The following is a 15,723-nucleotide window of genomic DNA, read 5'->3' on the forward strand; positions in this document are numbered from 1 at the left end:
AAAAATTTAAATCAGTTTTAATGATTGTCGGTCAAAATGGTGTCAAGTTACAACATTTCTACCAACATCACAATACATATGTTGAGTAATTCCCACTTGAATGTTACTGAATCCAGTTTAAAAAAAAACCTGGAAGAATTTCCATCCTGTACAGTATTCTTATCCTAATTCTCTGCATTTCCCTCCTTTCTACTTCCTGCCTTCACCAATGGAAAACAGGAAGCATCAAGCCTACAGTAAGAACAGCGGGCACTTGTACCCACTTTGTCATATGACCCTCTAACCATTATCAATACTTTAAAAATACTCTGGGGAAATTTGTAAATATGCACAAAATCTCCCCTAAATGCCTACTTTTATGGACAAAACTGACACCATTGGTCTTGCGGTCCTGCCTTGTGACAGCAGCATACTAGGAGACTTTTGTGGGTCTACGAATGATAAACATGCCCACCAAATATCATGTGAAAGTAGCTGAGGGCAGAATTTTGGAATCAAGGGTAATTTTTTTCCTGCCTCATTGATTTTTGCCATAATAGTATGCCTTTTTCAACAGCAAAAACTCAGATGGTTCAGAATTGATCATATTTTTGCTTAGTATAGGGTAACCACAATTTTGTAAAAAATGGACATTTACGAGAGTTCATATAGAAATGAATTCTACAAATTAAATTAAAAAACAGTACATTGCGAGCCATTACGATAATAAAAAAATCCTTGGACTGACCACCAACAACACCATACATTCAGATAAAGATGGTATATACGATACACAGTATATACCATATATGTACAAGATATAGAGTACAAAAGCAGTTTTCAACTGATATAATGCAATGAATCTGTAGCACCTCAAGGGAGCCAAATTCACAACATTTTAAGAAAACTTCAATTCAATACTCATCACACATTCAATACATACCACATGTATACAATATCTTTGATTTGTAATAATTACCCAAAGATTCTTGATTGACCAAAGCATTTTTACTGAATATCTGTGCTAATGAAGACTGCAAGCTACCACATTGTCAGCCTAGTCATAAAAGGGGGGTCGTGTTAATATGTCAATATAATTCTTGGTCTTTTCACGACTAGTCGTGGAGTTGCCACTCAATTAGTTGCTGTTGCTCTTGTGGACACTCAATTTGATGTCCTACCTATTCGTCATTTGTGAATCGATTGTCTTGAAACTTAATCGTTACGTAGCATGGGCCAGTATCCATCAATCCATGGAACTCGATTTGATTTTTTTTAATGATTGCTCCCACGACCCTTGTCAGCATAAGTGCAGCGGGCAATCATTGAATAAATATACGTATGATAGCGGATTAATTAATTCCAAACTTATTGTTGCTGTAGTTTACAAGCTAATCAATGACGACAGTCTGCAGCCTGTAGTAGCACACCAGTGCTTGTTTTTAAAAGCAAATGTTCTAGTTAACATTCCATACCAACAAAATTAAAAATGCATTACTACCAGGATGTCAATATTAATGCCTTCGGTTGAGTCTTGTCTTTTTTTATAGAGTAAAACAAAAGTGCGCATCATTTTCTATGCATAGTCAGATTTTTAAAACAACTCCTTACGACGGTGCACTGAATGAAATGACGAGTTCATCATTTACGAAACCAGAAGAGACGAGCGAGTCTTTGAAGCTTTTAGATTCCGGAGAGAAATGGCACAACATATTGTCCTCATTTCTAATGGAATCCAAACACTGTATCAAAATCCCATGCAGCGGGTATTTAAAAAAAAAAACTGCTCCGGGCTTTTCCATCGTTGTGTCCAGATGTCTCACATTCATCATAAAAAAAATGCCCTGCACAACATTATCATTGTGATCCAATGTCGCATTGAGGCATTTGTCCGTCGCTGTGGTCATTGGCCCACAGGCGGTAAAACTGTGTGAAGTCCACGTAGGGCGGCACGCGTCCCGTCTCATCCGGTTGCGCCGCCTGGCTACCGCATTGACGGAAAAGGCTGCCATCTCCTGAGCTGGAGCTGGAGCTCTGGGTCTGCGTGATGGTGGACTGCAGCGTGGCTGTTGGGCTCTGGCTTCTGGCAAAGGCATGAAAGGAAAGGTGAGAGCAGAGTCAGGAGTTCCATTGCAACGAGAGGGAGTAGAAGAGGATGAGGGATGAATGGTGATAAGGACGGAAAGGAGGAGTAATGATTGGTATGTGAATTGGATAACTTATTGCGTTTTTTTCCAGTATGCCAAGGTCAATGAAATCTAGGGATTAATATTCCTGCTTTAGTTTTTTTAACAGCTGTGGCTACAGAAGAAAATCAGGGTCATTTATGAACACACAATGGAAAAAAGATTTTAACTTTTGAGATTCAAGTTGTTTTGAGATTGATCGGGGGATAGTAAATTGATAAAGTCAGTATTCAAGCAAAAAACATGGTTTACCATAATACCTCCTATTTTGGCTTCTAGAGACGGAAGCATTTTTCTTTCCAGGAAAAAAAAATGCTAAGAGGATACTTTAAGAATTGCACTTTACAGTGTAAAAATGAAAACGTTCATTTTTACTAAGATGAATATTTAATAAGATGTTAAAGCCATCCCTTAAAACATTTCACATTAGCTGGATTTTGAAATGCTGCAGGAGTTCTACAATATTCTACGTCTAGTGCTAAAGGAAAAAGAAAAGGAAGGGGAAAACTTGTGTATAAAAATAAACACACCAGTGGAGGATCACCAGGAAGCAAAAGGAGGGCTGACCCATAACGGATAAAAAAAAGGGGGTGCTGGGGGTGATACTATCAAAATCAGCAGCGGGGGAGGGAGCGAACACAGGAAGTCAGGCAAAAATGATGTTGAGCCAATATAAACACAGACAATGGAGGCAATAATAGCAGGAAAAGACAGCTGTACCTCGACTTGCCAGATTTATGCTTTCTGTCATTCAACACTCACGTTTTTTTAGAACCCAAGGCCCACTGTTCAAAATGTGAAGGTACCATTGTTAAGAGTAGGGAGTGAAAAGAAAAAGAAAGGTAGACAGCATCTTACCCGGGAGTGGGTGTGCCTTCTTCGAGGGTGGAAGCCGTGTTGGTCCCATTGGTCAGAGGGCTCTGGGAGGGCATCACTAACGACAGGGTAACGCTGGTTTTACTGGTGCTCTGGCTGTTAGAATAGGGCACTGACACAGGGTATATGCGGCCGCCTAGCAAAGCCACACAGGAGTAAATAAGGGGTGATGAATTCTTCTTAGAATAAACACACTAAGGCATTGGCGTGGAAAATGAATAGCATCTAGTTGACTTTCCACCAGATGGGCTCTCAAAGTAGTGAAACATGGACATGTATTGTTTGTTGTAAGTAGGGATGAGAGCAAATCTCTAAACAAAGCCTCAGTAATTTTGTTTTAGGCAAGGCAAATATTGCACTAAGTAAATTCAGAATATAAAAAAAACGCTGAATATTAATCTTAACCCTGATTAATAACAGCACGTTAACACAGCCATTGGCTTCTCAATTAAGAAAAGGACCATTTTCTTACTTTTAATATTTTTAGGTGGTGGTTTTTTTTGGACAAACGTAACTTTCATCGTTTTCCCCAAGCAGTGTGCTGGATATGATATGGTATTTTGACATTTTTTGAGTCTTCATAAAAATCAACCCACCTTGTGTGGGCGTGAGGACACCATCCGCCAGCGGGTAGTTTAGCGTGCGGATGAGCAGGGTCATGTCCTCATGCCGGGAGCAGAAGGTGGCCCTCTGGCGCCCCGATGTGTAGACGTCGTGGTGCAGCCGCTTGACGCGGTCCACTACCGACTGCGCTGCCGCCTCCAGGCTCGTCTGTTGCGCCAGCTCGGCTGCCACCATGGCAACAATTTCCTGCAAAGGCACAGAAAAGGCCATGATGGTATGCTGGATTAATTTATTGTGTTATTCTGATCAATCTTTGAGATTGCTACATGAAATGGTCTTCAGGGGAAGAAATAGTAATTATTTTAAAATGCCTAAATTTACTAAAGCATGCTCCTAGCTACCTTATTGACTTGTTCAGGCCCGTGTGCACACTCCAAGGCGTCGATGAGTCCTTCTGACATGAGCAGCAGAAAGCCTGTAACGGTATTCAAAGACTGGCTGCCGTAGATCTCCGGCTCGGCAATGATGGGCCTTGTTTTGGCTACGCTGAAAACACAAAAATCACACACAAGGCATTAATATCGTTTCTATTTAGCTCTATAAAATATTACTGCCTTGCCTCCTTGAATATAGTTGCAAAGACATTACATAAATATTTTTTTCTCACGTTCTTTTATTTGTGCTTTCACCAATGTGGGATTTCTCCAGGGTGAGGTGATCCTTCCCTATTTTTTTTCATTTATTTTCCAAAATAATAAATTAGTTAAACTACATTTTTGCACGCCACTTTTAATAAAGTCTATATGCAAATCACAATATTCTCTTTTGAATTTTTGTTTAACACAACATTCTATAATTGGAAGGGGATGTACATATACAATAGTATAAGTAAGAAATCTTTTTTGTAGGAAAAGCAGGGTTTTGGTTAAACATTGAATTGTAATGGACGATTTATGCTGAAATATCCATTAAAATCTATAGACTGATGACATTCCACGAACAGATGAAAAGGAAGTATTTTTTTCATTATAATTGCGCATTTATAAATGAGTGTACATCTTTTTTTTTTTTTACCTGAGCAGGTCAATATCATTATAGTTGATTTTGACGCGGTAGTCTCCAAGTCTCCTAGTGCTACGCTGCCCAGCAATGTGGCCTGCAAGCTTGACACGGGCAGGATCCAATCCTGAAAAAAGGGCAGACAGGAAAATAGTAACATCAGAGAAATGGAAGGAAAACTGGAACAGAAACTACGAGGGGAAAAGTCTGAAGTTACCTAGCGTGGCAAGTCTCTGAAGCTCATCATCGTTATCGGTGCTGTGAGGTCGACCCAGCTGGAAGTATTGGTTTTGGCCATCAGTGGTTGTTTTGCACAGCAGAGCCCGGTTAGTCCCTATGAAATACTGACTTAGTTAGTTTACATAAAATGATAACATAATTTAAAACATGATTATGAAAGGCTCACATTTTGAGTACATTTCATTAAGTATATGTCTGCGCTTGTTTCATTTTCAGTCGATGGCATGTGTAGGCAACTGAAATTTCTACTAGCACAATGAGGTGCAGCTAAAAGGGACTTAATTGAAAAACTGTTGCAAATAGGACATCTGCTGGTGAAGTACAGTGCCAGCAGTCGAGAAAGTCAAAACCCACAGCCAGTGTGTGTGTGTGTGTTTGTTTGTATGCACATATTTTAATTTCATACCGACGTTAGCAATGTAGAGGTTGTTGTTGAGGATGAGCGCCACAATTGCCATGGCTCCTCCTGACAATTCTTGCTCCAACTCCTTAAGACGCTCCTGCACCTTCTGTCAGGCCGGAGGGGCAGGAGGAAAGTAAGTGATAAGAAATCAGGACAAAAAAAACTTAGCTTAGGTTATTTGATAGAGTGATGGGGCCCTGTCAAACTGAACATAGCCATGGGGAACACAATTTTAATTTTGGCTGTGACAGCGGTTTTCAACAAAATGTGTTGGTGCAGAAGGTAAAATGGATCCAGAAATGAAGGAGCTAATGCTAACTTCTAAGCAAATGCGACTTGTACTGTCACCAAATGCAATAATGAGCGCATAGGTGTGCAATAAAATTCTCACTGGCAAGACCTGCGTTATAGTGCAGAGAATCCAATTATATACAGCAAACCAGATTCAAAATTAGTGTAATGTGTCTGAAGAGAATACAACAGGACAAAACTCTAACTCCCCAGAAGCAAAATGGTATTTGAGGGACCTCTTATATCTAAGATTAGTAATAGAAACTGTGTAACTACCCATATGTGAAACTAAATCACTATATCAGACAAATAAAAATGCAATTAGATTTGCTTTCTGCAAAGTATTCAAATTTAACTATGGTAAACATCATCAATAAATGTGGGGTGTATATCAAGTTATACAATTTTGTCTATATCACCAAGCCGTGTGTGTGCATGTGTGTGTACACATGCCTCGCTATGGGGTAGCATGTAGCTGGACAAGTTAGCTTTCTCTGCCAATGCATCATCAATAGTGTGCAAGTAACTCTTCTCCACTGCTTCAAAGGCCTGCACAAACACCATATAGAAAAAAAACACATTACATTATAAACATATCTTATGCACTGGCATAGAGGGCCCCTGAAATTGGGAATGCATTTGTTGCTACACCCCTGCTTAAGGTCCTGCTGTTTTCATACCTGTCAACTTATACGTTTTTTTATCATTTAAAATTGTGTACGCCGTATAACAACTTTTGGGATGTTTTTTTTAAAGTGCGATTTTTGTCAAACCCATCCACTAATCTGGATTGTCTCAGTCACTTGTAGAAGACGAAAACGTCATTGTCGATTGCTAATATTGTCATGCTTTAAGCATGATTTGCGCATGTGTGTCAGTCACATCCGCCTTTTCACTTCATAAATATATTGCATCATCAAGGAATGTACTCAGACAGTCAAGCTGTCAATGTCATACAGCGACATGTACAGTCTTGAATTTATTGCATACAAAAGACGCATCAACTGATTGTGCACTAGGTCCACTTCGGAGGAAATTCTAGACTTTTAAATGCACCCTGTGTGTGTTGCATTTTATGATTCATCATCATCATCATCATCATCTAATAAGGCTGAGGTTGACAGGTATGTGTTTTGGTTGGCAAGAGTACAAAATAGCACTTAAGCGGAAGTACATTTCTTAACTGTTACCTGTTCTATATCGCACTTACCTGCGTGAGGACCCTCCGGATGTCGGAGTCCGTGTGGTCCGCGCTCAGCTGTTCCAGCAGGAGTTCGGCCGTAAGACACTGGGAAGCGAAACTGGCCACTCTGCTACCATCATAACCATTGAAGACCCCATACAGGGAACAACCATCTTCACTCCTGGAAAGAAATGCATTTGGGTTGAGAGACAAGACAGGTGACTTCCTGTACTATTGCTACAATAAAAATCAGGTCATCTTACCTGAACCGCAGGTGTGTATCCTCATTAGGGTGACTCTGCGTGCCTTTGCCATCTGTGCCATACATGCAATTGGGTGCAGTTCCAACGCCGCAGAGTTGGCACAGAGGGAGGTCGTCCGTCCAACTCTGATGCTACAAAAAAAATGTCAGCCTCATATTACGAGCTATTTCATACATTATGGCCCTTACGACTAGCCCTTGAAATGTTTAAATTAGCGATCGTCTTGAAAATTAACTAATTTATTGGCCCCATAAAAGTCAGGCTGGAGCTAGCTCAAGCTAAGATTACAAAACTAGATCAAAACCCACAAAATGAGCAAAACATTAATTAACACCGAACAATCCTGGTAAGGAAAGCATATTACAAAATAAAATCGGTATTGATTTTGAGTTTAGTAGGTGAAAAAAGGTTGAAGTTTACACTTACACTCTGCATCAAATGCCTGAGCTGGGCTGCCATATTGAAAGTGGGCAGGCCAAGTTGCATTTAGTGACTTCTCGCAATCGAATGTTTCTTTTTTGTCCTCGGCGACACGGATAAATTATATTCTGCCGACAGTAACATATATTTTTAATAACTGATTACACGTTTTCTTAATTAGTCTCGATTGATAACCTTTGTGGTTTATAAAAAGTCAGATCACGAACTAATAAATTCCGCGTTTACGTGAAGGTTACCTCAGTCGTTGTTTTGACCCGTCACGCCACCACATGGCTACAGTGAGAATTGCATATGCTCTACTTCCTTGGGAGTTAACCATCCTCTCTACTGCACAAAATTCACATCTTGAACTGGTTGCCTGCATTTTGAAGGGCGCACACACCCAGAAATTAGTTTAGAATGTTCAATAAACATAGGTTACCAAGCATGCATGATTTTGTCATATGGGAGGAATGAAGTAAGGGGAGTACTCGTCAAAACGGCACAGGGTAAACACGCAAAAATGGGCTGACAGAGCCTGCATTTGACCTTTGATCACAGTATACTCTAAGGTGGACAGGTTATCCAGTCATTGAAATAATTCATTTAATATATTAAGTACAAGGCGCCACAGACCTTGTTAAAGCATTTCCAAATGATATAAAAAGCTATAAAAACACCAGCCATTATAATAAATCCACCAAACATTAACTTCTGTTATATCTTTATTCTCATTGGTTGGAACCAAAAACATCCAAAACATACACATAAACCTTTTCAAATACACAGATATTTTTGATTTAACATATCTGACAGGCAACATTGCAGATGTCTACAGCTACACACTTACTTGCACAGTATAAAGTATACATGTTTGTACAGTATGTGTATCATCTTTGAAAGTTTGGTCATAAATGTTTACTTTTATTATCATCCAACAAAAAAGTTGAGACAAGTACATCAAATTATTTGTCTTCCTTCAAATGTATTTTTCTTGTTATTATAGTTTCCTCAAATAAAGTTTCACTTCTGTCTTTAATATACTAAAATGATTAATTACAGTATTTATGTTTAGTTTAAAGTGCAGCTCCATATTTAAGTTGGTTATTGTTAGAAAGCTATGTATGTACTGTATGCATTGTTTTGTATGGATACATGTTATATGAATATAGAGTATGTGAGTATTTATCAAGTTACTTTGAGGTTTTACTTGTTTTGGTGGGCCCTAGTATTGTAGGTATTTTGATACTATATGATTTTTTTAAGTTAACCTACTCCACTCAGTGAAACAAAAGAAAATAATTTAAAATCAGCTTGTGTTTGTATTCCAAATTGGTTTGAAAGCAGATCACCTTGTCTAATGAGGCCTCTAGTCAATACAATGGCAATCCAAGATAATGACAATCTGGCCCACTTTCTGTTCAACTGCAAATTGGTGTCAGGTCAGATGAGGCCTCAAGTTAAACTAATGGGAAGAAAAGGCAACGTGAAACTGCAACTCGTTCAAATTTAGGAGTGATAAATGAAGCCTGATTGGGCATCAAACCAATCCAACAGCAGTTCATGGCAAAGGGAATCTGGAACCATTGTGCTAACATAGTAAATTTGGTGTGGAAAAAGGCTCCAGTTCCATTTTGGTCCATGGTCTTGCCTTAAGTTATTGTAATCAAAATGTAAATTTTGACCAGTTTGTTATGAAACTTCACTTTCTGATTCAAGATCATATTTACAGTTGCTGGATAATGACTTGATGCCCCATCTGACATGAAATGGACAATGTAGAGAAATATTATCCACATTCAACTCAATTCACTACATTAATACAGTGGTCCAGACTCAGTTTGCCTTCAAAAGACTTTGGATTGACCTAAGGCACTGTCAGAGCTAAAATGTATGAGGAAAAAAAATCTTCTTTAAAAGCAGCAGTTTCTTGAGGCCCCATCAGAACTTACTCCTATTTTTTCCACCATGTATCACTTAGTAGTCCTGACGTTGATATCCAGTGGTACCATCAAAAACGCTGTCCCCTGCTTGTCCATTGCCTCCTCCGCCACTCTCCGGGTCATCATTGCCAAAGGAAGTGTAGGGTCCACTTCCACCCGCCGCATCCTGACTGGGGTCAGTGTACTCCTGTGAGAAAAGGGCCGAATCGGACCCCAGCTTGTACCTCTGGTAGCCCAGGAAGCCCAGCCCCGCCTTGGGGAGGCCGAGTGGTGTGTTTGGCGCAAGCGAAGATGCAAAGCAGAAGTGAAGGAGATGATATGTTAAAAGAAGAGAGATAAGAAAACATTGATTAGTTGGCTAGAAAAGCTGGAAAAGTTTATTAGTTGTTAGTCAGCGTCAGTAGTAGTTGTAAGTGTGTCCATTGAGTCTGGTCAAGCCACACCACACAGCTGGACATGACCTGGATTTGAACCCAGGACCCCAGAGCTGTGAGGCTGACGCACTAACCACGCGCCTTTGTGAACTCACGCTCTAGAAAGAGAGCAATAGTCGGCCAGCAGCAAACCCAGGGGGCAGAAAGTAAGAGTTCTAGGTGACATCACCTGACCCCTTTATAGGCTTGCCCAAAAAATCCTGGGAGGCAAGACAAGGGAAAACTGTTTATTTCTATAACTCAGAGATTCAGCAGTCTATTGTTTTCAGTCTGTGCACGTTTTCAGCACCGATCTTCAAAAAGATTTTGTGTATGTAGAAACAAATCATCAAACTGACTGGGGTGCCTGTTTAAGCTTTGGGAAATGCTAAAATCATCTAATAAAAAGCTCAGTATTAGACAAGAGGTTGATGAGGCTGTGGTGGGAATAACTTTGTGTATTCCTCTTCAAAGGACACGTTCTTAAACTTCTCCATGGAGAACAGAGCCTGGGCACCCTGATGGAACAATATGCATATCATACACAGACATGAATCACACTCATTTAGTCACTACAGCCAACACCAAGATTTGATGTGAAAACTGCATATTAGCAAATACATTGGGTGGCTATATAAAAAGTTTGTCGTTGTAAATAAGTTAAGTTGTCATTGCTACAGTTCATTTTGCTACAACTACAAATTATTTTTGCCACTACTCACAAGTATACTTTCAACAACTAGTTATCTTTTGCACAACCACAAATTACTATTCTTCACATGTATTTATTACGGTGACAATTTTTTTCTGTACCAACTTTACCTCTGGAGGCAGCTATTCAAATGCTGTTTTCTGTGCACGCATTCTCATGTTGCAGGGATTGTTTTTTTCCTTACATTTAAAAAAAATGTAATGTAATGGGTAGCAAATTCTAAGCTGTTTTATTTTTGTTGCGTCTGGTTCTTGATTTCATGTCGCACATACACTACATTATTCTCAATGTCAAATTATTTAATCATTCTATTCAGCAGTCTACAATACTAAAAAGACAATCGAAGCTAGGGATGCATACCCAAGTAAAGATGGAGAAGAAGGAGAAGGTAATGGCAGCTCGGGCTGCATCTCCACGCTCTCTCAGTGGGTCGTCATCCTGGTTGGTTGCCTGCCACTGATTGGCCAGGAAGCAGAAACCCACGAACCACATGAACGACCAAAAGGCTGCAGGTGAGAAGAATGTGGAGTCACAGTTCTACAAAAACACAGGACTAAAATTCAAGATGCTTTCTCATAAAATATTCATTTGTCAGTAGGATGCTCAGTTGATTTACTGTTTAACAAATGCTGCGGTAATACCGTTTAAAAAGTACAACAAGAAGCCTGACAGTGTTTCAACTATAGGAATTGATGACACAATATGGCTTTCAAACTGATGAATTCCTCAACAGTGTATATATATTTTCAGGGAGGGTTTTCAAATGAGTATCACAGGTTGTTGTATAGTACTCACATCTTTTTGTCTTGGCTCATTATTTTTCACAGCCACACACTTTATGGCGGAACTCAGCCACTTGCAGTACAAGTTGGCAATATATGTGCTACTTTTATCACTATGTGGAGAGTAGTGCAAGAAAAAGAGACCAGGAGTACCTATCTTCATGTTGCAAAGTCAGATATGTCGCTGTACTTAGTGAATTTAAAAATTGTACCAAGACTAAAGGAAAGTGTGGTCCTCATGTTAGCAACATTCTAAATTACAAATTTTTCTTGTGAATTTTGCTTGAATTCCAATCTAATATGAATATACGTATGTAGGTATGTAGTTTTGACTAGTTTTGACTAGTTTTTCTTATTTTTACAACCTAATCATAAAAACATTTTCTGTGGTACACAAGAAGCAGTTCAAAACACCAAAAGATTAAATCAATATCCAACACAAACAAGGTTAACATTTTCTTATGTTCCTTAAAAACTCTTTCAGGTTCTCATATGGCCCTTAGGGAAAAAAATAATTGGTCTTAGCTGCCATGTTTGGAACAGGATTAGGCTTTTCAGTGCTTGTCCTTGTACCTGACACGCCAATGTCGGCCAGAACTGCCTTCTTGCGGTCTTTGACGCTGCTAATCTGCGGGAAGTAGACATCCAGGGCCAGGAAGGCCAAGCAGCACAGGAAGGCCATGGAGCCCATGAAGACGCCATAGTTGCAGGCATTCTGGTTCTGGTTGAAAATGCAGTACTCCTGCACCTCATTGGGTCTGTTTATGTAGCCCTCATTGGCGATGCAGGCAAAGATGACAATGGAGAAGAGCTGTAGTGAGAGAAAGAAAAAAGGTGACTGAGATGCATTAATACTGCGTAAAGATGTAAAGATGTTTCCCAAACTGCACTCTTAAAATTTCAGATTAGAAGGGACTCCGCTCTAATTAAAACCAGTTATTTTGCAGCCCTTCACTTTGATGTTTGAGGCACTTATCTACAATTTTAGACATCTCTGCTAGTCTTTGTTTGTGTAATTTACCCAGCTGCTCCTCTTGTGTGTGTGTGTGCATTGCAAATGAATGGCGCAGACAGAAAAAGAAAAACAGAACATCATTTGTGTAATACAATAACATAAAAATTACCATAGGGGCTTAAAGCGAGACGTATGGGCTAGTGTGTTAAAAGTGGGGTTTAAATTCAGGTTCTAAACTAGGTGTAGGATTTCAACATTTTGGGGGTGGGGGTCAAAGACTGTGTGAAAGGTATGCAGAGTGCATGACATTTCCTCGTCTCCATCTTTTCCCTTCCTCATCTCCTCTAGGACACGTACCAGCAACCTTTTTCATGAAGACGAGGCGAGGAGCCGATTGGCTGAGGGAAAGTGGAGGCAGAGAGGCGACGCTATTTATAGAGCATTGCCTGCATCATCGCCGCCATCATCGTCTCCCTTGTTACCGGACAGATGCACACGCGTCAAGACACAATCACAAATGTTGTGAAGGTTTTGAAAGAGTCAAGAGGACAACTGGCTCTGGGCAGGCATCTTTCATCCAATTAAAAAAGAGCACTTGTCTGGGAGCCTCGTCGCCTTCCATTGAAACCCTAATATGTTGAAAGCATAAACCTAATCTTAATTCTAAATGCAAATGCAAACAAATATACAAAATGTTAATGTAAAACCCCAACCCACTTTTGAAAATGTAACACCAGCTGGAAACTCTCCTTTGATACCTTGCCCATTGTTTTAAATCCTTATTTCAAACCCTAAGCAAGGCTTTAACAAAGCCCCCACTTTGAAACCCTTTTTAAAAAAGCCCTCCCTTGTTTAAAATCTTGACCCAAATATGACACTTACTTAAAATCCTACCTTTCAGGCCAATCTAAACATATAACACTATAGATAAAATAATGAAAAAGGAAAATTCCCAACTTTCTGGAACTAAACTAAGCTGACACATTCCTGGTTTCCTTTAATCCGAGCATGTGATGTTTTGGTCACATTCGTCTTTTCTTTCCAACGTACTGTCCCAAGTACACACACATGCACACACACGCACACACACGCAAACACACACACACACAAAACATTTTTTTTTTAAATCACAAGACTCCAGCAGGGATGAAAGGAAGCTCTGTTGAGGACTGCATGTAGACCTCTTGTCTCGTGACAATCAGAGAGATGGATGCTCATTTCTATGATATATAAAACACTATTTTGGCTTGAAAACCCTAATTGAAAGTACTGACATGAAATCTTAATCTGTTAAACCCTACCAAGGCCTGAAGAAATGATTTCTTGAACTAGCTAACCTAGATTTGAACCCTAACCTTTGATAGAATCCTCAATATGTAATTCAAATTTTGCACTCAAACCCAAATGTGTAATCCCAACCAAGGTTTAAAGAGCAATCCTGTTTTGAAACCTTGACCATCACTTTTAAATCACATTCTGAAAAAAAAACACCACAATGTTAATTTGAGAGCCTAATCATTGTTTGTAACCCTATTTAAAAATCTTAACTTTGGCTTCAAATGCTAACTAAAAATCCTAAGACTCATTTAATACCTTAACGAAGGCGCAATGCATTGTATATAATGAGCAAGGCAGCCAGCGAGTAACACCTACGACCTCTTCTTACAGGTTACATGTTTCACACAGGTCACATGACTCAGTAAGCCACACAAGACACTATCACTGGGTTCAAACATGCAAATAGAACTGTGTGTAAAAATTCCGACATGTCTCCGCTAACAAATGCTTGCAAGCTGATGAGAGAATGTTGCTGAACCACACCACTCTTTGCTTTTGTGTTGCTACAGTCACCTGCATTCTCCAGCCAAACTACCAAACTAACTCTAGCCTTAATCCTAGTATGAATTTCACTATACAATATAATACATTGGCACACCCGTAAGCATTGGTGTATTTGCACGAATTGCGACGCCACGCTTTGAAACAGGTTTAATTTCAGCTGAGATGAAGAAAATGTGATGTTATTATTATCATTATTTTTTTACACTGTGAATTTTGAAAGCTTGTTATTAGCAGACTTCTTGAGATGAATTTCTAGATACAATATTTGTAGATTACTTTGCTCGTTACACCCACACCCACACCCACACACAATCACCCTCACATATTACACACCATTCCAATATTTCAGGCTTGAGGTGTTGCTATGGTTACTATTGTTGCTCTAGTCATATTCGAGGGGTATTATGGCATATACTCTGAGGCCGGTCATCTTTTCATAAAATTTCCATGCTATTCCTTCCTGATGTTCCTTTACTCACCAAGTAATCACTTAATATAAATTACATGGAATTTTATAAGTATATAAATATGAAAAAAAGGAAAACTAAAAAGTATGAGACGGTTCACCTAATTACTGCTTGTTTTGATGATTAATAAGCATGGCAAAAGAGGAAAAAAGTTAACACTAGGCACATAACTCACAACACAAATCCACACTACCCTCATAATCCTGCACACTTCATTGAGCAGTTACATGACTAAAGCATTACCTCAAAACACACTGAAAGTGGGTTTAAGAGAAATTCCTTCATTCCTACCAAGAAACAAGCCACCTGTCTTGAAAACAGTAAAACAACAACATAAAGGTTGTAAACAGCATTTTTTCCCCTAAAATGCTACATTAATTATACATATAAATAAGATACAGTACTCTAAGACATGACATTTTTTCTTTATAAATTGTTGGCAAGTCCAAAAATAAAAACGACTGAAATCGTGCAGGAAAATAAAAGTAGAGCAACTAATTTTATTAATTTATAAATGTTTCATTTTTTTACATCTATAGGCACTTAGTTGCAGTCCTTAATCTATTCAAAGATAAGAAAACAACAATTACTGTGTTTATTGTGGAATATCACATGCAGTCTCCACTGCCATATTTGTTTGTTTACTGCTGCCCTTCATTGTCACAGCAGTTATTCACTATAAAATGGCTAATTATGAGCTATATGTTTATGCGGAACTTACCCACGACACGATGCGCAATATAGTCTGAGGTTGCTGGAAGAAGGTGACCGGGTCGAAGGCTCCTCCGGCTTTCCCGGCTCCGTACGCTTGCATCCCTTCCATGGCACCCCCCGCCTGGGTTGATCCTCTCCTCCCCGGACTTACTGCTGGATCAAGCCCCAGACTAATCCTTCAAACTCGGGTTGTGGTTGTTGTTGTTGTTGTTTTATGATGATTATATTTAGTTAATTTAACCAAGAAAAATCTTGCTTTGAACGAACGGTACGCGTGATGGAAATCAACCGCTCCAAGAAGTGCGTGAACGCGCAAGCCAGTGTCACGCCTCGGACGCGCAAATCGGCCACGCGCACGTCCTCACATGAAGTCACGCGCTTGCTCGCCCACCCATGTTACTCTCTACTTTGGCTTTTTAAACATACGGTTA

General features: G+C 39.5%; 2 protein-coding genes across 4 annotated transcripts; both read right to left on the reverse strand.

Moving 5' to 3' along the window:
* Positions 1-5: 5 nt before the first annotated feature.
* Positions 6-7,613, reverse strand: tab1 (TGF-beta activated kinase 1/MAP3K7 binding protein 1). 2 transcript variants are annotated; one of them, XM_077605554.1, is made up of 12 exons: positions 7,471-7,613; positions 7,045-7,175; positions 6,809-6,962; positions 6,052-6,147; positions 5,311-5,413; positions 4,882-4,998; positions 4,680-4,791; positions 4,007-4,151; positions 3,638-3,851; positions 3,024-3,177; positions 2,886-2,950; positions 1,923-2,062 (listed from the first exon to the last, which is right to left on the reverse strand). In XM_077605554.1, exons 1-11 carry the CDS (start codon positions 7,528-7,530, stop codon positions 2,917-2,919), a joined length of 1,320 nt encoding a protein of 439 aa, XP_077461680.1. In that variant the 5' UTR covers positions 7,531-7,613; the 3' UTR covers positions 1,923-2,062; positions 2,886-2,916. The 2 variants fall into 2 exon arrangements, with proteins under 2 accessions (XP_077461679.1, XP_077461680.1); XM_077605553.1 differs by lacking the exon at positions 2,886-2,950 and having other exon boundaries at positions 6-2,062.
* Positions 7,614-8,176: 563 nt separating this feature from the next.
* LOC144077316 (synaptogyrin-1-like) lies at positions 8,177-15,680 on the reverse strand. Of its 2 annotated transcripts, none has more exons than XM_077604955.1 (4): positions 15,300-15,672; positions 11,888-12,125; positions 10,893-11,038; positions 8,177-9,660 (listed from the first exon to the last, which is right to left on the reverse strand). In XM_077604955.1, the coding sequence occupies exons 1-4, from the start codon at positions 15,399-15,401 to the stop codon at positions 9,442-9,444; spliced, it is 705 nt and encodes a 234-aa protein (XP_077461081.1). In that variant the 5' UTR covers positions 15,402-15,672; the 3' UTR covers positions 8,177-9,441. The 2 variants fall into 2 exon arrangements, with proteins under 2 accessions (XP_077461081.1, XP_077461082.1); XM_077604956.1 differs by having other exon boundaries at positions 9,511-10,338; positions 15,300-15,680.
* Between the last annotated feature and the right edge of the window lie 43 nt (positions 15,681-15,723).

Source organism: Stigmatopora argus, chromosome 7, assembly GCF_051989625.1.
Source record: "Stigmatopora argus isolate UIUO_Sarg chromosome 7, RoL_Sarg_1.0, whole genome shotgun sequence".
In the NCBI taxonomy this organism is placed as follows: domain Eukaryota; kingdom Metazoa; phylum Chordata; class Actinopteri; order Syngnathiformes; family Syngnathidae; genus Stigmatopora; species Stigmatopora argus.